Here is a 21942-nt window from a genome sequence, read left to right on the forward strand (position 1 = left end):
GATGAAAGTGGGTGTGTTTAAGTGTAGTGGTTTAACTGATAATGAAAGTATTGTAAAAAGAAAAAAACCCCAATTATCCAGTGCCCTCAAGATACACTGTTGCCCTCATTCTCTCTCTTGAGAGAGTCTCACTCCATCAGTAAGACCTCAACTGTGATTGTATTGGTCCACGGTACAACTAATGGTTGGGACAAGAAAATCATTAATAGGGGGTGTGTAAGCAAATGGTTTGTTGGTTTTTGATGTTGTTGGTTTTGTTTTGGGTTTTTGTTTTTTAATAATTTAACAGCCTTGCTACTAAAATTATCCACCACTTTGTTCTGTCAAGGGAATGTTTTCATCCCAGTTTTCATATAGAAGCTCCCACATAGCTGAGACAAAGCTGAAATAAGCAAAGCTTTCATGCCAGGGATACCTCAGGTTTTTCTGCCCGAAACCAGTGGGTGGAGGGAGGGCATTTGTCAGTACAGTCTAGTTTTATGCAGTATTGGTGCCTTTTTGTGCATGTTTATTAGTGTTATTAGGAAGGTTTTTTTACAAAAAAAAATACAAGTACCACAAGTTATGTGATATCTTCTATTGTAATAGGTGTCTTTTATTTGTAATAGGTTGCAGGTGGCTAGGGTGCCATTTTATTAGGCATTTAGAAACACGTTCTGAGCTGGCATAGTTTTTAACTACAGGGACCTTGAAATTAAATCATGCTGTGTAAGCTGAATGTGCTGTTGATCCTTTTCCTCTGCCAGAATTCACCTCAGCGTTAGTAAGTCAACAGAAAGAAATATGCACCAACACCTCAGTTGCTTGTGTGTCAGCCCAAATCCATCTTAACCAGCCCATGAAGCATCAAACTTAGTCATTACTACATCTCGTACTGGGAGCAAGTTGTGCTTATGGGTGCAGGGGATCTGCAAGAAACAAGGAAGGCATTCTCAGTCTTGTGGCTGTTCTCCATGACTCCTCAGATAATAGGGAAATAGAGATGCTGAAACAGTTGTCATACTTGTAAACTTGAAAGCCCCTTTGGAAGCTCCTCGAGTGAGGTGTGGTTTTGTGTGTTAGATACTTCTTACATGTTTTAAAATGCCTATTTAAGTAGTTTAGCAATTAAAGATGACTGGTTGATCGAACATAATGTTTAAAGGGGCAGAAATCCTTTCTTAAAACAGTGAAAGGGAGTGGAGTGATACTTAACTAAGCTGGCATTTAAGTGTTATTTTCTGTTACTTTTGTTCTGTTGGCAACAGTCCTGAGTGTGTAGGAAAAGTATTCATGGTAATACCGTCTTCTTTTTTGTGGCTATGTGTGTACTGTTATGTAGTATTTGTGGTAGACATTAAGTGGATGGGATTTGAAGAATGGAGGTGTTTCTCTTACAAGATAAAGTAGTTGCCTGTATAAATAACAGAAAGCAAATTGCAGAGCTAAAGACCAGCTTGTGTTAGAGTTTTTTTCACTTTTTTCTTTTGTCCACGCCCTTTAGTACAAAGCGTCTTTAACTGTAGACAAATACCATCCTGTATAGCTTCCGTGTATGCCCAGAGAGTCCACGTTGTAGCCAAGTGGCAGGATGTAGCCAGGAGGAAATAGCTATCGGAGGGGAGCTGTGGGCTTGGTTCAGAACTGGTGCCCTCCCACAGAATAATTCTGTTTTGATTGGGTGTTTTGTGCCTGTGCTGGAGAATAAGGAACAATGGCCCAGCTGGGCCTTCAGGTAGTGCTGTGTTCTCTATCCACTGCGTTCCTGGCTGACGAGCCGGAGGTGTGGGAGAACAGAGCTGTCCTGGCAGCTGAGCATGATCCAGAGAATCCCAGGTCACTGTGATACATACACTGTTGACTGTTATAAACTCTGACCCTTCTTCTTCAGTATTGTTACCCATGTCATTAAGGTGATCATATACATCAATATAATTTTGCATTTTCAATGTGAGCCACCTGCAGACTTGTCAACTAATGTATGTGCCATCTTGTGGTGGCTGATCAGGTTACATTAAGATTCTCTTTAAAAAAGAAAAAAACCAAAACCTGAAGTGGGGAAGTGTCCTGTAATTTTAATGTTACAGAGATGTTCTAGCTTGCAGTTTTTCTTCAGTAGTGTTTTGGAATGGTGAGCATACACTGAGTTAGAGAGGTGGAAGTGGATGAGTATTATGGTCTCACAGGTAAAGCATCCAGTGTGTTGCATAGTGGCATTTGGAGCTGTGAAGGATGAAACATGCAGATTGCAAAACTTGTGAGCAAGTGCTCTGTTGTACACAGCTAAAGAAATTCCAGAATGCCAGCATATGAAGGAAATCCAACTAATTAAAACCACCCAGGCTGTTTGTATTTTGTTCATTTTGTAAAGTGGATGTTAATGGTTGGTGCTATAAAACTAGATATGTGGCACAGAATATTCGCTCCAAAAGTCCTTTTGTTGTCCTGCGTTGTCTGTACAAGCTAGAAATCCTGATTTTTGAGTTTTCACACATGGAAAAGAATGTTCCAACACTTGCCTGTAATTGTGGGTGTATACATTCCTAATGCAAAAGGTATGCGCTGCATAGGAGGGTGATTAAGTTAAGGGGTGTGGGGGGGACACCCAGCACATGCGTATATGGGAGAAGACTCATCCTCATTGTTTTAGTCTTAGCTTAGGCTAAAATTTCTAAACATGAATAAACAGAGCAGCTGGCAAAACGCAGGTTCATGCCTGGAGCCTTCCAGGCTTCTTTTCACCCAGCGCTCATCAGCTTGTGCAAGCAGAGCTCCATCCTCCTGCCGCCCTGCGAGGAGGAAGGAGCAGCCCCTGCCGCCAGCGGCTTCCAGCTCCCTGCAAGCGTGCGGGGAGAAAGCCTTCCCGAGGCCGGCTTGCTGCAGCTGAGGAGCCAACACTCACAGACCCCCTTTGATTAGGATGTGTCAGTGTTGTCAGGGCAACTGTTAACAGCGCCGTATCATATTTTCTCCTCTTGTGTGGCGTGCTGAATATTTTAGTGTGCTGTAGCTGGAAGAGGGTTGCAAGGAAAAAGGTGCTGCAGCAAGGAACCCGGAGCTGTGGGCTGGGATCTGATTGAACAGGTTAAGACAGCGACGAGCAGCATCCAAACCAATGTGCCTTTAATTAGGGCTTTTCTTGAAGGTGGGGAAAGACTGCAAGCCTTCCGCTGCCAACTGGATGTTGGTATTTGTCAGCTGTTTGCATACCGCTTATCCATAGGGGATCTATTACAAGTGCTCAAATGAACAGGCAGCGTTGCAGCTAGCGGCTAAGCAGGGGCTGCAGTTTCTTACTTTTTTTTTTTTAATAAGCAAGTGGCAACAGCAACATGCTTGGTTCAACTACTGCCCTCCGACAAGAGAGACTGAAGAAAAGTGCCAGGCCAAATCCCCTGGGTTTATTCACCATTAACGAAGAGGATGAGCAGCAAAAGAACGGGAATTCCAAAACACCCAAAGGTATGTTGTGGTTCTGCAGCGCGACCAGGGCTGTGTGTGGAATATGCTGCACAGCAGGCACAATGTTTTATTAGCTCTTCTGTGTGCTGTAGAGAGTCTCTAAGTGACTGGTACAGTTTGGCAATACATACTGGCACCCACAAATGCACTGTGCATGATAGGTGTCTGTGTTTAAATCCCCTGGATTGTTATGCAATCATCTGCTTTGGATATGAAAAAAAAAAATACTTTTTAGTTATTAACCCCATTTTTTTTTGGTAGGAATAAGGGTGTGCATCAGAAATGTATCAGCGAATTTCTGTGTGTTTTCTTTGATTTCTGTGCATGGTCTGAATAAATACCTATTCAAGGAACGGTGATTGTAGGCTTGGAGAATACAGAATGCAATACCAGCCTGTTATAGAAGGCAGCTTTGCCAAAGACAATGTAAAATTAGCTATACTTTCATTTGTGTGCATAAGGGGCACTGTGCCTTTTGCAGAGTATAGAAGAATACACATTGTTCAAATATGCTGACTTTAAGTCTGACCAAAAAAAAAAAACAACCCCAGCCCAACAAATTGTAACTACTAAAGAAAAATATTGGTTAACATAGGTGAGTGGTGGTTGCAGAGGGATGCTGATGGGCACTGATTTATAACAGAGGTCTGTCAAGCCTGTGCAGCCACTGTCTATCTTATGTAATTAATGTTTTCCACATTGATCCTAGTGTTTAAATTCTGTTGGTCTGACGGGAATCCAGCACCTTACAATTGTGACTGGAATTTTAAATTTGATCATTAGAATATTTTTTTTTTTTTGTGATCAAGTGACTTCTTTTATATGAACACTTCTTTTTGTGGTCTTATTTGGTGGGAAAAAAATTGTGTGCCAGATTTTTTTGTTTACAAAACAAATGTTAGTTTGTAGCCTCAAGACAGTGTTTCAAATTTCAGTCATTACCATTCTACCATGTAACAGGAGAGGCTAGCAACCATTTAAATAGCAAATTTATAGTATGTATATTTATTAGAGATGAATCATTTACAACTAACTGGTTATTTTCTTCTTGAAGGACAAATGTAGCTTGGTAGCTGTTACAAACAAATTCAAAACTCAATGATTTTTGAGTTTGCAGCTTGTACTTTTTTTCTCAGAATGGCAAAGAACCTCACAGATTTGAGCATTGTGATAAAATATATATTGCTGGTCATTGCTAACGTGCCTAATGTGCTAGGGTTTTGTGTACATAGTTACCTGCCCTTCTGTGTATTTGAAACTGCCCATATAAAATGGAGATAAAAACTCCAGTGTGGGGTTATTGAGGTTTTAATGTTTTAAGAAGCATATTACTTTCCTTTATCATCCACTGGATGACTTCCAGAGTCAACAGTCCACAAAGCTAAGAATCAATAATTTTCTTGGGTTTGTTCAGTGGCACTGATAATTTCCCAGGGTAAAAGTTCTTGTTGACTTAGCTCGTGTTTTCTACTTGCAGCAGTTATACAGATGTGCTTATCCTTTGCCTCTCTTGTTATAACTGGGATTCCATTTTTAATTATTTCTTTTTTCTCTTGTTGCCATGAAATGTAAGTAGACAAATGTGCAAAGGAACACAGACAGCAAACTAACAAGTGCATGTGGTTTTAATAAGATAAAAATTTTGTTGCTTACCTTGAATGTTCCTAGTGAGAAATAATATAGAAGACTGTACAAAATATTTTGGAAATATACTCATTAGTTTTTCTTTTACTAAATACTTAAAATGGCTCATACTATCTCTGGAATACCTTTTGCATACTGATGTATGTAGTTAGCTACCCTTCTGGATGATTGAATGCATTATCAGTGGTTAGGTGGGTTAGAGCTGGAATGCCTGGCCATGGAGAATGCATATATTCAGGGTGATGTTCTCCCTTCCTGGTACCAAGCAAGGTCACTCCAGCGCAGCTCTGAGTGGAAACATAAGAAGTGTGATGGTCCCATGTGAGGCTTCCTTGAGTCTTTGGACTCTTGTTCTATTGCTGCTTCACAGTGTTTGCTTTGTTTTAGTTCTGTACCTGTACTGTTTTGCTCAGCAAGCACCTGCAGCTGCCGAGAGGCTTCTTTTTTCTTTTTGCTCCTCTAGCACATATTAAGGCAGTGCCATCTTCATGGGAGGTGGGCTATATGTCCTCTTTATCTGCAGTTTCTATAATCATGCTGGACCTGTCTTTGTACAGCAGTTGAAAATGCAAGAGGCCTTTAATGGATTTGATACTCCAAAATAATAAAGCTGCTTGTTCCTCCATTAAGGATATTTGATTATCATCACAAGTTTTAAAATAATCATCATCTGGGTAGCTCAGGTTGTCTCAGAATACTAAGACTTTATTAGAGTTTGTGTAAGACTTGATTTTTGTCATCTGGGAAACAGGTATTTGTGTATCATAAAGTGGCTTACATTTGTGAGATTTTCTGTAAATTTATTTTTATATCAGTCATTTCTTTTCCTGTCTTTGGCTGTCTGTATTGTAATCTGGGAAATCTGGTAGCCATTGGGTTTGTTCCTCCAGTGTAAACAAATAAGGAAGTGAAAAAGTTAAGGATATTTTTTTTTTTTTTTTTTTTAATCTGGAGATATTAAAAGTCTTTGTAGCCCTGTGCTCCTGATACTTCATTTCCTTTGATATCAACTGTATTCACTGCTTTTTCACCAAATATTTTAACTTCCTTTCCTCCTCTTGTCTTTGGGGCAAGGCCTGCATTTTTGTTACATGTCTGTATAGCATCCACTACTGCAGGGTCTGGAGGTCCAGCTGTTGCATAGTAGAACAGTGCAAAGAAAAATGACTTTGAATTGTCATTTTTACTTTTATTAGCAGCCTCTATTCTCCTGTCCAGTTATAACATACAAAAACTTTGCTACATAGTGGTGTCTTCAAATAGAATTTGTAGAGGTTTACAGAAGCTTATTTTGCACTGGAATTGTCTTTGGTCACCAGCTTTCCAGCAGTTCTACAGCTGTATCCACAAAGAAACAAGACAAAACAGGCACAGAACCACACACTTCACAGTTTCAATGTTCTCTTAAAGCTTGTGTTGTAAAACAAATATTGTTTCTGTGACAAATAGTGTGTGAATGTGGTTCTTTATGTAAATCACAAGATAATTCCAGGTAGATTAGTGTTTAAATAAAGGTATCCATCCTGTGCGTGTGAATTTTGGCCTCAGCCATTCTTCGAAATAAGGCACAAGCAATTCAATTAACCTTAGTATTTTTCTCTTCTGCTCTGTTGATTTTGTGCACCTTGGAAGAAGTCTTAATAATTCTTACTCAATTTCATGAAATTTTTGAAATGATGCTTCCTCTCCTTCCTCTTGGGCGGGATGGGGAGCGGGCAGAATGCCTTCTCAGACCGTTCATATTATTGTGTTTATAAAATTATCATTTGAAAAATCCATATTTCTGGATTATGATTTTGAATAATTAATAGCTGAAATAGCTACCTTATGAGATTTATGGCTGATGAATGAAAAGAAGTCTCAACTAACTTAACAATGGAATCCTTCACCTGCCTGCTTATTTAAAATTGATCAAGGGATTGTATCTCTAATCTGCTGAGTGAATATTGCTGCTGATACAAAACTAGATATATGCTTTAGGTCTCTGAACAGTAACGCTGATCCTTTGTCATCTTGAAAACAAGAAAAGGGCTTTTTCTAGTCCTTTGGTGCATGGCAGTGATGTCTGATTACCAGCAGATTTTGCTGCTGTTGTATGGATGGTAATGTTTTTGTGTAATGCTCAGTTCAGATGTAAGCTTTGTTCATCCACAGACATGAAGGAGATTTCTTCTAACACGACTGTTTGTGTGCTTAGTCAGTGTTCTGCATGTACTGGGGAAATGTGTGTTCCTTGTTAAACTCCGATTGGCTAACTTTTAATTCAGTTGTTATTTTGTTGCTGTGTGTCTATACCCAAACACTAACTTAAGATACCTGTAAAAAAAGGGAATTTGGCATCTTCAAGGGCATTAAACTGATAGTCCTGGAAACTGAAACTGTATACCTACAAAACAGGTACTGCATGGGGTGTGGAAGTGTCATATTATCCCACGCAGCAGAGTCTGTGCCTCGGGCTGGATCTGGAATGACAGCTTGGTCTCTGGCTTCAACCACACTTTAAACCAGCAAAGCTGCCTGGGATGGTGGTTCTCCCAGAGGAGCTTCTTAATGCTAGTTGGTAGGCTAAGGGCCAGTTTGTTTTGGGCAGAACAGTGAGCAGCTGGTGAAGTAGCTCACCACTATCACGTTGGAAGTTTTCATGACAGTTTTTAGCCTTATCTTGCCCATCTGCATTTGAGGCAAAGTTGAAGGAAAGAGTGGGTGGAAGGAAGGAGAGATACCAATTCTCATTACAGTGCTGGTTGTGTAAAGGGGCAAGGCTGAGAACCTGGACAATGCAGTTTGTCATCCTGCACCTTCCAGTGAGTTTCTCTATGCTTCCTCTTTCCTTCTCCGAGCAAAGGACAGAAGAGGAGTGATCCAAAAGTATCTGTGATTTTTCTGGATGTTTATTTAAAAACAACTCTCAAAGTATCTGGGATGTACATTCTTAAAACCCCCCTATATTCATTACCTAATTTGCAGCTGTTAGGGTTGCAGAAGGAAGTTGTTGGGTTTTGTTTTTCAGGAAGCTACTACAAAGCTGTCTCCTTTGTAGGATTTGACCATTCATAGCTGCAGGTTCTGGGTAGCATGAAACAACTTATTAATAAAGATGAAGAGATCCTAAAATTGAGTAATTTATTTGCAGTAAAGCAAAGAGAATGTGCTGGAAGTCTCAGGGATAGCAGGAAATATATCTGCAGACCAGTGGAGCAAATGTTTTGTTGAGCTCCTCTGGCTTTCAGAGTGAAAGTCCCAGGTCTGAGGACTTGGCTTCTGTTGTAACACAGTCTGTTTATCAAAGTGTGTGCTGGGATTACTGAGAGTTTATTTATGCTGGGTAAGAATCATTTTACACTTCTCGCTCAGCTCTGTGAGAAGAGGCTTCCGCTGCTGATTCTGGAGGATTGTGTTCATGTATTTTGTCAACTGTTTCTGTGGGGGGAAACAGCCTGTGATCTACTCATGTGCTGAGGGAGCATGCTTGACATTGAGTATGTGGATGGCAAAAGTCCCAAAAAGTACATTGATAGTCTTTAAAGTTTAAGATATTTGTTTAAAAGAATTCAGGTTGACATGGCATGTGAACTGAGGATAATCTTAATTAGGGAAAAGACTGAATTTTGCAAAGTAACTTTAATAAGTATATGGGGTTATTTCAACCAAGCTATAAATGATAACATAGTATTCATCAGAACTGTCCATTTGAGAACAGGGTGCAGTATTTGATTACTGTACTTGCAGGACAGAATGTTTGTTGAAGTTGCAAAAAGATTGTTCAATTTAATTTAGACAAATTCTCCAGAAAGCTTTATATAATAAGAAACACCACTTATGAAGGATTGATAGCAAGCAGTGAATTTTCTTCCTTATTCACTGTTACCATTGTAGAAGTAGTGGCTTTAAAAAACATGAACTTATAGTAATTTCTTATGGGAGAGAGAGAAACCTGGGAAGTGGTAGATTTGTCCAAGAATCTTGAAATTCTCTGAGACCTTGGTGTTTTTTTTTTTTTTTTTCTCCCTGAACAATATGCTAATGATACTCTTTCAAGGGTATATTATACAGTAACATGCCATTCGAATAAGATGACAGCAAGTAGAAAGGGATCTCTATGACCTATCTGTAGTGCATTACACGTGCCTGGGTAGTACCATGTTTTTATTTTGCAGTGGAAAAATGGGGCAATAGCTAAGCATGTATTTTTAAAAGAAATATGTTACAGTTAAATCCCCTGATGTTTTTGTGATTGTGCTGTTGTCAAGTCTTGGCGCTCTTGCTGCTGTTTGCAAGCTTGCTCAGAAGCTGCTGTATCCATTCACTCTCTCAAAGTTGTCTTTGTATCCAGGTATGTAGAATTCTGGCTTAATTTTTAAAATAAAACCTTGTCATATTGAACTCCAGAGAAATTAATGAGCACTGGCCTAGAGTGTTGCTTCTGGCCATGAGCAAGTGATGATAGAACTCTACTCGTTACTGGGCTCAGCTGAATTGGTGGGAGTAAATAATTTTTCTTCCTGCACAAATTCACACATGTATATTCTATGCTTACTCAGCTACCCGCAGAGTACTTTTTGTGCCTTTTTTTTCCCCCCGCTTCTTTAAATTCAATTGATACTTTACAACTGGATAACTTGTTTTTCTGGTATTTGAGAATTAAGAGTTCTAAGTGAAAGCATCTCAGAAGAGTTTTGCATTATTATCAGAAGCAGTTGTCGGGGGTGTGGGGTGGTGGTGGTGGTTTAAGCCACGTTAAGGAATTATTTAACCCAGTCTATCCAATCTCAAACCACAATAATAATGTGTCAGCAGAACAAATGCCACAATGATTGATGCAATTTGTGCTCTTCTAATGAACTATGTTCACTCTCTGCAGGTGCATCTCACAGTGCACTGTTTTTGCAGCCAAGCACTACTTGAAGCTCATACATATAATTTTCACCTGTACTGAGTTGAAGCATGGTATGAGTAGATGCTGATGTCTGTGGGTCAGATCTGTATAATGAAGGTGAGGGAGGCTATGGGCAATGTTCAATAAGCAAATAAAAATGCAGATGCTGCATCAAAAATTAAATTAGGGAGTGCTCTCAAACTTGAGCTTTCACATCTTGTTGAGGCAAAGTAGTTTTCTCTTTCAGAGGAGTGGAATCATGTTTACCAAATTCTATACAAAACTCTCATCTCATTGATTTATAGGTTTGACTATGACAGCCATTGAATAGCCAAATTGTCCGAAACCCCATCTTAGTGATGTGTATGTACAGATGTAGCTCAACTGCTTTGTCAAGCTCAAGGCAGGAATGATTAGGGATAACATGCAGATTGTTTAAATTTTCTTTTTATACTATCAGTTTCAGAGGAAAAACACTTAAACGTTAGCTTCACGTTCTCCTTTAAATGATTAACTTGCTGATAATGGCAAGAATAAAGAAACTTCCAGCAAGCAGGTCACTGCAGCTTAACCTGGCTGCACATTTTTCCAGAAAGCAGAATTTGTGTCCCTGTACTAGAGAGGAAGACAAGGGGTTTGGGACAGGCTATGCTGGTGGCAAGCTCAACTGCTGTGTCTACTGACACAGACCTGTAGCTGCCCTGGGTGTTTGTGCTGGGGAACTTTTGAGTTGTTTTGAATTAGAATACTACCTTCTGTAGCTTCAGTGGGATAACGATACAAGATTCTCTCTGTCTAATTGTTTGTCAGATTAAAAGTCCATTGAAGTTTTTATTTTCTGGGCAAATAGACTATCTTCTAGTTGTTTCAGATCTGTTGAAGCCTGGTTTTGCTCTTTAGCTCTGTAAAGGTAATACAGTTTTCTTCAGGGATTAGCTGTGCTTCTGTAGATTTGCATTCATGAGTTTATCTGTGTAGGTGTCAACAAGAGGAAATGGAATTGGAATCAAGAGTTTGAGCATATCGAGCACATGTATTTGCTGAGACAGGTGGATAGCAAAATGTAGAAAGTAGCAGAGTTTCCAAATCATAGAAATCTTCCAGTTGATGTCTTTCACTTAAGAATAAGAATTTAGTTAGCTGAAGCACTCTTCCTTTTCTGGTATTAGTGTCTATACATCTGGCTTCAGGGAAAGCAGGAGTTTTCTGTTAGAAGTCATAACTGTGGATTTACAACTGGTCCTTAATCTTAGTAAGTGGTTTTCAGTAGAGTGTGGTGGAGGCCAGATTTACAATCAATTTGGAAGAGGAGGCTGAGTCAGTTTGCTTAGGAGTTGAGGGTTACCCAGAAATCTCAACAACCCAGGAGAAATGCTCAAAGGTATTGGTCACTTTGTCCCCTTGAGGCAGCAACTGCAGAGTAATCAAGGAACGTGGAAATCCCAGAACAGACTCGATGTACTTACAGACTGAATTTGTATTTTGGTTGCTGGCTGCTTGCTTTTCAGTCTTTACTTCTCCTGTTTAATACTGCTACAGTCTGAACCTCTAGTGATGCCTACTAATTGGCCTAGTCCTTCATATGGAGGTTGATTTTCTTCACAGTCCCCTTTCTTCTGGGTCTTCCTCTTACATCTGAAGCAGGCATGGGAACAACTGTCCTTCCACACTCTGGCATGCCAGGTACAACTAATCACAGATCTCTTCCATGACCTGCTGCCGATATTTTTGTTTAACATTGGAGGGTTGTGGAATGAGGCTGGTGCCACTGGACACCCCTGCAGCCAGGAAATAGGCTGCTGGAGTTTTGTCTTCAAAAGAGGCTTGCTGTAGCCACCTCCTATTGCACAGTATGCTGTACTAGAAACGTGCTCTCTTTCCTTATCAGGAACAGGGATGCATCCTGAAGGATCTGAGGATAGTGAATGACACAGAAGACAGTAAGAAGAATTTTTATTGTGTGCGTGCTGGGAGACAATGAGGAAAAGGAGTGAGGAAGTAATACACACTTTCAAAAATAACCTTTTTTCAGGATGCCTGAATTTTAAACTAATTGATGGGAATATGATCGTAGTGCTGATGCCTTGGGTAGGGACAGTCTGACTCGTTGAAAGTCCAGTGAAAGATCCTGGACTTAAAATCTCGTAACATCCTAAAACATACTGTTAAGTGGGCTGAAGAGGCTTGTTTTTTCCGCTCTTGATTTCCAGATCTTTTTCAGCTTCATTTTAAACTCCTGCATAGGCAAGGTTTATTATAGAAGTGCTGACAGAACTTGATTCACATTGTTGTATCTTAGTGTACAAAGCTATCTTGTTTCTCAATTTTGCTTCAGAGAGCTTTTCAGAAAGCTGTTTTGGAAATGCAGGTTTATCCAGTTACCCGCCCTTGACATGAGAAGTCATCCTTTTATGCAGCCACTTCTAGCTTTGGTTTTTTCCTTTTTATAAAGTCAGCTTCCTCATTGCCTGCATCCTGACTAATGTGCTGATGAAAATTACAATACCAAAGTTTGGCTTGTATGCTAAGACACCATGAATGACATCTAACATGTCTAGGCTCTTTTTGAAGACGCAGATGTGTCATGTCAGTGGAGTTTGCACTTGTTTGTACTTCTGAATGCAGCAGTGGCAGTATGGTGGAAAACAAACTGCTGAATCTTCTCACCTGTCATTCCTTCTTAATTGTAACAGTTATTTCACTGAGGAATGTGTACCCCATCTTGGACATGCAGTCCACACAAACTCCAGACAATGCTACTTTCCCATTTTGTGTGAATTCGCTTTCACAAGAAAACCAAAACCATATTTACTTCTCTTCCTTCCTGCAGCAAAGGTAGAAAAAGTAGTTTGTGTTTAAGACAACCAAAAGAAACCAACAAAACCAAACCAGCAAACCTCAAACAACCTTCTTTAGCCACCTAGCGATGTTAAAATGCTGTGTTCAGTTGCAGTCTGAACTGTAAAATAAAAGGGTGAAGGGGTAAAGAAAAAGCAGATGGCATTCGCCATCTGTAAACGAGAAAAGGACAGCAACAACCAGCTGCTGAGTGAGGTATTGGCAATAAAACCAGGCTGAAGACCAAGCAGCTTGTGCTTCTCATCATTATGCCTGGCTTATTAGCGTTTTGATATGTTCTTCCACTTCCAGTCTCTTTTCTGAAATATTCCATAATGTATTTATTTATTTCAACTAGTTTGTGATCAGGGAGTTTGTGTTAGCCTCACCGTTCCTGTGAGTTACCCGGATTGCTGCTGTAAACCCCATCTCAGATGGTCAGTGTCACTGAAGACTGTATGCAGAGTAGCTTGCTTTTCACTGCAATATGTTTATCATAAATCTTTGTAGTCAATAACAGATGCAGAGCATAGGAAAACAGTATGGTTAAAACTGTGATGCTCACACCATGGTGATGCTTATGCATGCCTCCTTTTTCTGTTAGACTTTTGTTTAATCACCATCCTCATGGATTTCATTTGTTTGTGGCATCTGCGCGATGATCAACATTGCAAAGCCAAACTATCTCAGGTGACAGTATGATGGTTTGATCTTCCTCTCCTGAGAAATGAAGACAGCATCTCCATAATTACAATGTGTTGGAGTTCTGAATAGGCTTCAGACCCCAGTGTTTGCAGAGGTGATTTATGTTCATCTTAGCTCTGCAAACAGGCCCTGCTATTGCCTGGCTGTAAACAGGAATTCCGTGTGTTTTGCTGCTACTAGCAGTTCCCTTTAGCACTCAGTGAAGATTTAGCTTAAATTTTGAGAATGTGCTCTTCTTTGGTCTTTATACTCCTGCCTTCGATTATGGACTTTCCTTAAACTTGTCCTAGGATCTATTTTCAAAAAGATCTAGATAAATGCCAGTAGCAAGCTCTTATCACGAATTTAGTCCCAGATGGTGAGGGTGTACCTTTTTTTTTGGCTATAAATAAAGGCAAGAAGATTCTGCTGATGAAATTTGGAAGTCTGCAGGCCAGTTTTCAGTGGAGTTCTCAGGCAGAGGTACCTTAATATGTCTGTTTTGTTTGTGGCTTGTGGGTTTGTTTGGTTTTTTTTTTTTTTTTTTTTTTTTTTTGTTTTGTTTAGTTTTTTTGCTTTGTTTAAGTAGGAGAAACAACAGTATGGCCATGTAAACTTGACATGGCAGGTTACCAAAAGCTTTAAAAAGGGGGTCTGTGTTAGTGAGAGAGGTTACTCTTCTCTGTTTGTTATGGTTCACTCTTGCTTGCCCTTGTCTTGGCTCCTAGGAGTGTGGTTTGGCACACTGCAACCAGTGAGTCACATAAGCAGACACCTGCTCGTGAAACAAGGTAAGCTGACATAGCTTTAGAAACAAACAGGGTAGGGAGCAACCTGATGAGGTTTACTTTCATATTTGTGATGTCAGTAACATCTGTTTTATCAGTTCTTAAAGAGAGCCAAGATATTTCTTATAGTGATGCTGTAGAGTAATTGAAGTGGGTTGATGGAGTTACTGCATACTAATAAATGGGATGTTCTGTGGAGTAAGCAGGACTCATCAGCTGTAATTCAAAGTAAGATTTTTGAAATTTTCTCCTTGGTTACAAAACCTTTACAATGTGTGTCTGTGGTGGGGGGTCATTTACTTACATTTGAAAGCCTCTGTCCTTCCTCATTCTCAACCAATTCTCTGGTACAGAATATCCAACCTGACCTTCGCTTTGGTGAAGTAGTGTGGAAGTACACCAAGATAGGAGGCTGGGAGTGAGTGAGAGTCACAAAAGTCAAGAGAAGACATAACAATATAAATATGGTGGCGTGTTCTTCACTTGAGGAAGTCTTGGTTTTTAGTTTTTTAAAGCAACTGTCTTCTGAGACTTGTTATTGGAAAACCAGTTATTGATTAACAGTCCTTCTGAGACCTGTATCGCAAAGACTGTCTTTTCACATGAAAATTCTTGTGAATTAGAGAACTGGTGATAAATACCATGTCTAGTAACATTTACAGGAACAGTCTCTGTTTCCCTCTCTGGGGAAGGGACACTTGTTTTTTGCAGGGCACCCTGACAATAGTGATTATAATGAGAGCTTTCCCATCTGACTCAAATATTTCAGGCTGTGTAGGGATTATTGAATATTGCTCTGTGGAAGAACAGCCAGCCAGTGAAGCTCTAATTACTTGTGACCGAGCAACAGTGCACCTAATTCTCATTCTCTGCACAGTGTTTACTCCCTTTCTTTTCTCACAACCTATTTGATTGAGCTCTTGTTTGAATGTTCTTTAAATTTAAAAAGCATTAATTATATACACCAAAAAGGGTTTCATATATAGTATAACATATATATGTTTGTGAGAGATATATATATATCACATATTTTTTTTTTACAAAATGAGAACAAAATATTTTGCCTGAAACCTTCTGAGAAGTCACTGCTACCGGCAGGTATTAAAAGATGTGAAATCACTGGCTGCATGTGCTTAAACTTTCACTCTTTATTGTGCACTTGGATCTTTAAATGTGAAGATCCAATGAGATCTGGCTTTCCTGTTATATAATACACTGCTGTGCAATTCTAAATGCTGAAGCCAACTTCCAAATACCTTTATTTTGTGCTGCTGTGCAGTAGTGCAATGGTGGAGTATGTTTTATGCTTTGCTTTTTAAAGGGGGGTAAAATAAAATGAGCAAAATATGAAGGGGTATGTTGGTGTCCTGCATGCCTTTAAGATAAAATGGGACTTTCTGCTGAAAGAGAAGTTAAAATTTGTGTTGAATGCAAGTCGCTGCTGAGTAAGTGGAGCATTGAAGCTTATGTTAATCAGTGGTGGTGCTTTTTTTTTGCTGTTTTTCCTGTACTCTGTGTACTCTGTGACCTGGTTGGACAGGGCTAGCATGGGTTGTAGCAGGTCAGAGCTGCTCAGGCACTAATGCTTGCAGAGTAGGGCTGTTTTAATGGGCCCCTTGCATAGCATGTTGGTTGTGGTCCACTGAGCTTTGCCTTTCACATGCCAGTAAAGCCAAAAGCTGTGGGTGCTGATGTGCTGGTGGCCAAGCAGGTGGCAATGGAGTTTGCCTGCCAGGGTGATTTGCTAAGCAGGTCTGCTGCCACTGCGTTGGATTGCCTATTCATGGACTTGAGAGATAGATACATCAGTTGTTACAGTCGTTTGAACAGTTTTAAATTTTTTTGGTAAATGTAGATACGGTGCTACCCAGCCAGACTAGGAAATCACAAATAAGAGATCACAAATTTTAAACTATTTCCATTCTCTGTCCCATCCAGGTAAGGCATTATAACATAGTGTGGTTTCTGCTTTTGGTGACGTATAGGGGCTAAACCTTTTTTTCATCAGTGGTGTTTGTGTAAGTGTTCCCACTGTCTGTGGGTACCTCTTGGGGTACATCTTAATGTCAGCTAATCCCCAAAGTTTACTGCACCAGTGTTTCTAATCCCAGCCTCTGTGGCAAAGTAGAAATCAATGCTGTGGTGAAGTGGTCGGGGTGAAAGTAGTCTTTTTGTCCCTGCATCTGCCCTTATGCATGTAGGGTACTGCCTTTCACCCACGTACTATACTAGACGTGTATTGCAAGACATCTCTGAAAAATATTCCAGTACTTGAAATCTGATGATTTGAGGAAGAAAATATTGAGAAACTATTGCTAAGGCATTCCCCTACCCCCAGATGAACAAGGTAGGAACACTTACCTATGGGGGGAGAAAAGGGTGTCGTCTTTTTTTTTTTTTTTCTAAGGACCATTGTCCTTGAACAAATACAGATGTAGGCAGATTACTAATGCTGGCTGGAGTGTGGGAAGAGGCTACAGTATAGATTGCATCACAGGCTTTAGCAGAATGAAACACAAAGCTTGCAGTGATTCTAGATCCTGGTTTTGCTCTGTTAAGTCAAGTGCTTTCCTTCTAAGAGAGTAGGAGAAGCCCTGGTAGACTGTTGCCTGCCATAGTGAACTCTACAAGTAGTGGAACACTGAATTTTTTAGTCTGCTGTCACAACTGGAAAGATGTCCCATGGTATCAGTTGGAGCCAACCTATTAAAAAACTTAAGTACTTCATTTTATAAACACTAAAAAGCTAGACTTTATGTGCACTCCTTTTCCATAGTCTTTAAAACCTCTTACAAAGGTCTTTTAATAAAACGGTCTCTGAATAGAAGTTGCAAGTGAGAATATAAAAAGCGTATGAGGGAAAAACAAGGTTTATTGACTTTGAAGTATGTAAAATACTGCATGGGATAGTTGCAACTGAACAGTTTGCTCTTTTCAGAGCTGCAAATATTTTGCACAACTGTAATCCTGTCCTACCTAGTTGTACTGCCTGGGTAGTACAGAGCTAAGTCTGTCATAAGAAGAGATGATATGTGTGGAGAATGTTAAAGAAGTCTATTTTGCAAGAAGATGCATGATAAGAGTTGTGCAAAACCATTAAAAAGGCTGGGGCAACTTTGTCCCTATTGTAATTATTCTGAAGAGAAGTAAATTGAGAGTAGTGGATTTGACCACCTGTTTTCAGGCTTAGAGCACTTATCTTTTTCTCTTGGTAATGGACTGAAAGCACTTATTGCTCTGTCCTGGATCTTTCTGGCTTTATTGAACTGAACTGCATTTTGCAAGTAAACAATTAGTGTTCTAATTTTTGCTTGAAAGAAATAACTGTACAGTATCCATTTCAAAGGATGAGAAAGCTTCCAAGGACAGGTATAACTCTAGTACCTGAAGCTGCCTTGAAGAAATTGGTACAAGTTTCTCATCAGCCTTTGAATCCCAGATCTGTTTAAAATCTGAATTAATGATGGGTCTGTACATCCCTAAGTCACATTCAGTCATCACTCAAAACAATAGAATTATAAAAAGTTTTATAATTTTGCACCGGAGTAATTACTTTTAAAAAATCCTTTATTGGAAAGTGTAAATCATTACGTTATTAGAAAACTTTCAGAAAGGGAGTTTGGAGCAGGGCACTTGTAAAATGGTCTGAATCATCCCTCCCTCCAGTGAGGGCTGAGGCATGCTGGCAGCGCTGCTCCTGCACAGCCTGGTATCGCTTGGATGGAAAAACAAAGGGCTTCAGTCCTGAAGCACCCAGCCTGCATCAGAGAACAGGGCTCCATAGGATTTAGTGGGAAGATAGGTTAAACCTGTCTGGCACAGAAGAAAGGCATTATGAAGAAGAAGAGTTATTTCTACTTCAATTATTTCTTTATTCCTGAAATCCTGCTTTTTCACACTTCATGTTTCTTTGTTGAAATGGTTACTTGCCTGGGTTTCACAGAAGATTGCAGTGTCTGTTTACCTGGAGTAGTGTCTATTTGTGTGTCACTAGCTCTTCCGACTTCTCTTGTGCTTCAGTTTTCCAAAGATCAGAGCTGCATTTACAAGAACTGAAGAGACACCACGCTGGACTAGATCCAGATTCCTTGGGTTTGTTCTTATGCTATTGGCAGTAAATCTGGATTGTTTTGCAGCCCTGCTATCAATTTGCTGCACTGCTTAAGCTGTGGGGACCTGGCACTGGATTCGACTCTAATGCATTTCTTTTATTGAAAACAATGCATCATGAGTCAGAGAGAGAGAAGTGTTAAAATGACGGATTGTGAATGTCATCGGGTATGTATAAAGTCAGCATTTTCAAACACAAAAGCTAGAAGCGACTATACTGATGCAGTTAGCCTGTGCCTTAGAGATAGTATCACAAAAAAAGTGGTATACTCAATTCTTTCATGTGTAGTCTCTCAAGTCTCCATTATTTAATAGTGAACTGGTCCCAAAAGTTACTGGCTAGCTTGGGAGGCTTTTTTGGGTTGGTTTTCTTTTTTCTTTTTCTTTTCTTTTTTTTTTTTTTTTTGGTGGCAAGTACTTTAACTTGTGCTAATGAGGCTGCTGCTTTAAGACTAGGCTTTGGCTGCAGCTTACAAACTGCCTGAAATAACACTTTGGGGAGTAATGAGGCTACCTACTCTTGCTTCTGAATCAAATACTTAATTGCTGCATGGTTGTTCAGGCTCTATTCACTGTTCAGTAATTGCTGTGTTTGATAGTGTGGCTCTGTTTTTTAAATCTGTTCACCAAATTCCTCAGTTCAGAACAGTTTCCTGAGAGAGTTGCCAAACATACAGCTTGGCTAAATACAGAAGAGACTGTTCTTTCCACAGCATTTTGTTTGCTAGGAGAAAGGGAAATAACTTGGAGGAAAGGTGCACCAGCATGCAAGGTGCAATTCCTGACAGTTCTCTCAGAAAAGATGTGTGTGTAGTCACATATAGACACAGATGTGCTTATAACAGAAGTGAATAGATAGTGTTTCAAAAGGGTACAGGTATACCATGGATACTGTGCAGTAGTTACATGTGTAACACCAGGACACTACACTAAAATATTATTTTGGAAAACGTGTGTGTTTCCTAAGAAAAATGGCCTATCCCTGAACTGTTAGCTGAAGTTCCCATGTCTTTCCAAGTAATAACATTGTAGTGAAACAACTCTAGCTGCTGTAGCCTGCATTTGTAGGAACTCCAAAATGATGGTAATATATATATATATTTTTTTTTAACACTACTGAACTGCAAATTGTGGCACTTCAAGCTTCTGGATTCTGTCCCTGGTTTTGTTCTTTCAATTAATGAAGCCTACATACAGTGCTGCTTAATGCTAACTTCCTGTAACTGAAACTTGGCTGGTTTTCCTCAGCAGTGGAAGCGGTGACTCTCCTGACAGCCTCCTACCGAAGAGTGTATCAGACATCATTGCTTTGGTACATAAATGCATGGAATAACTCTCTTGGTTCTCTCCTCCTCTAGCACACTGGGTAGGAGGGAAGCAAATCTCAGACTTAAGTGAATTCCCTCATAACCACGTTATTAATAAAAATAGCTGATTATTTTTTTTTTTTTAATATTGATTCTGTGGATATAGGCCTAACTGAAATCCTGATGTGTACAATTACATAAACTTTACTGTAGAAATGCTTGAAACCAAGCTGTCATCCTAAGGTTCATAACAGCATAGTTGAAAAAAGTTCCTCCACTAAAATGATGTAATCTAACGTGTAATTATGGGTTTAAAAAAAAAAAAAAAATTGTGCACATTTGGATCACACCATTGGGCATAGAGGGCTTTCTTCAGCATCTAATGAAATTTCTCGGACTATCTGAGTCATGTACAGGCCTTGTTCCTGGCAAATGGCTCATGAGGACTCAAAGACAGACGTGTTGTCTGTTCCCTGTCCTGGAATGGGAACCGCAGAGCACTCCCGGTATCCATCAGCTGCCAGCCAGTCACCCCGCTGCCTTCTGCTCTGCCTATACTGGGCCTTGCACAGGTTGTTCCAGGACAGCCATGGAAGCAATTAAACTTTCAAAGAGGGCAAAAGGTATCTTTACATTGTTCTTGGTCTTAAGTCATTGCACTCAGCTGTTTTCAGCAAATACTCTTTGGAGTTTGAGGAATGTTTTCCACATGAGATCTACTCTCAGAGTACCAGTGCTGTTGTTAATTGTTCTCTCTGCTGTTTATATACTAGCTTGCTCCTGAGTGTGGGGACATTGCCCTATGCCTGCACTTGCATGCCTATGTGATGCAGGCAAAGGAGACTTACCAAAGCATCAGAAAAATAAAACAAAAACTATTAAGATTCACAAAGCTGTGTTTTTTGTTTTTTTTTTTTTTTTTAATAAGAAACAAACAATAAACTTTTTTTTAGGGAATAGGATAAAAGAAGGACGGAGCTCACAGTGGGCTGGGAGCGAAGGCAACAGTACAGTCAAGGAGCCCTGACTTCTGCTTATTTTCATGCCACAATGAATATTGAATTCTACAGAAAAAAACATTAGGTTGTGTTATTACTGCTGGGGGGTGGGGTGGGGGAGGAAGAAGTGACTACTTGTTCAGACTTTTCAAGAGCTTTTTCTGTTAATATATTAAAAGAATTTCATGAGGACATTGAATCTACAGTGGAAGCATGTGTCTTGTCAGGAGAGTTTTCAGTCCCATAAATGTAATTGCCTACTGGTTACCAAAAATGAAGCAATAAAAAATATCCATTTATGTTTTGACATGTAAAGAATGGGTAAAAAAAAAGAATAAATTTATATGTGTGTAATAAATAACTGATGGGCTAATTTATTGAGATATTTATATATACAAAGCAAAGAGTGACACTTCTATTTGCAGTTATTTCCATGGGATTATACAGTGCTCACATTTGTGAGCATTAGAGGGGACAAAGTTCCTAAATACTAAGCTATGTATAGTTGTGCTATATATATTTATATATCAGTGTCTTCAGCACTAGTAGACTGACATATGAATGAAGAAGTCATCTGGACAAACAGTTTCCTACGTTTACGATGTTTTTAAGATGTTGTTTGTAGATTCTCTTATACTTCTTTAAAAGGAGATGGAGTGGAAGTCTTTGTTAAGACTTAGAAAAATTGTTGTAGCAGTGTATTTCCCTTTTAATATTTAAATTTAGGGTCATAGTCCCTGATAGTGGTCAATATATTGAAAGCCACAATGAAGCAGTAGTAGTCCAGGGAATATAACTGATGATTAGACCTCCCCTAAAACTGTTTTTCTACTTCTGTTAAACAACGCTGACTGAATTATACACTTTTCAGGCAATTTAATATTATTAAATGCCAGCTTGCCTAAGTTTTCTTCCTTAGGATAGGTAGCAGAATATATCCTTGAATTTTCAGGTGTTCTTTGATTTTCTGGCACTTGCATTTTTCCCCAAGCCCTCTCCCTCTTTCTGAAGACAGGGTAGAGCAGAAACATCTTGCTGCTTTTACATATGTGATCCCCTAGGCATACAATAGAAACGCAGACTGACAGGAGCACCAAGTCTTGCCTGCCACTTGAATCTTTTCCATTTCTTTTTATTTTCTGTTCAATGCTTTCTGTGCCGAACCTTCATAGAAATAGGTCTGGGAAGCTAAGCACCAAGCTGTATCAGTAGCTTCCTCACTAACTACTGTACTGCTATTCTGTTACTCATTTTAC

General features: G+C 39.5%; 1 protein-coding gene across 7 annotated transcripts in view; it reads left to right on the plus strand.

Moving 5' to 3' along the window:
* The window catches only part of MAP7 (microtubule associated protein 7), a 116718-nt gene that overhangs the window by 10095 nt on the left and 84681 nt on the right, over positions 1-21942 (plus strand). For 6 of the 7 annotated variants that reach the window (XM_032983117.2, XM_032983120.2, XM_032983118.2 and 3 more), the window contains exon 2: positions 3295-3441. The exons of the other annotated variant lie outside the window; for it this stretch is intronic. In XM_032983117.2, coding sequence (XP_032839008.2) covers positions 3295-3441 — 147 coding nt within the window. The remainder of the gene's footprint in view (positions 1-3294; positions 3442-21942) is intronic. 7 annotated transcript variants of the gene reach the window in all.

The sequence above is a fragment of the Tyto alba genome, unplaced genomic scaffold, assembly GCF_018691265.1.
Source record: "Tyto alba isolate M040663 unplaced genomic scaffold, T.alba_DEE_v4.0 Super-Scaffold_22, whole genome shotgun sequence".
In the NCBI taxonomy this organism is placed as follows: domain Eukaryota; kingdom Metazoa; phylum Chordata; class Aves; order Strigiformes; family Tytonidae; genus Tyto; species Tyto alba.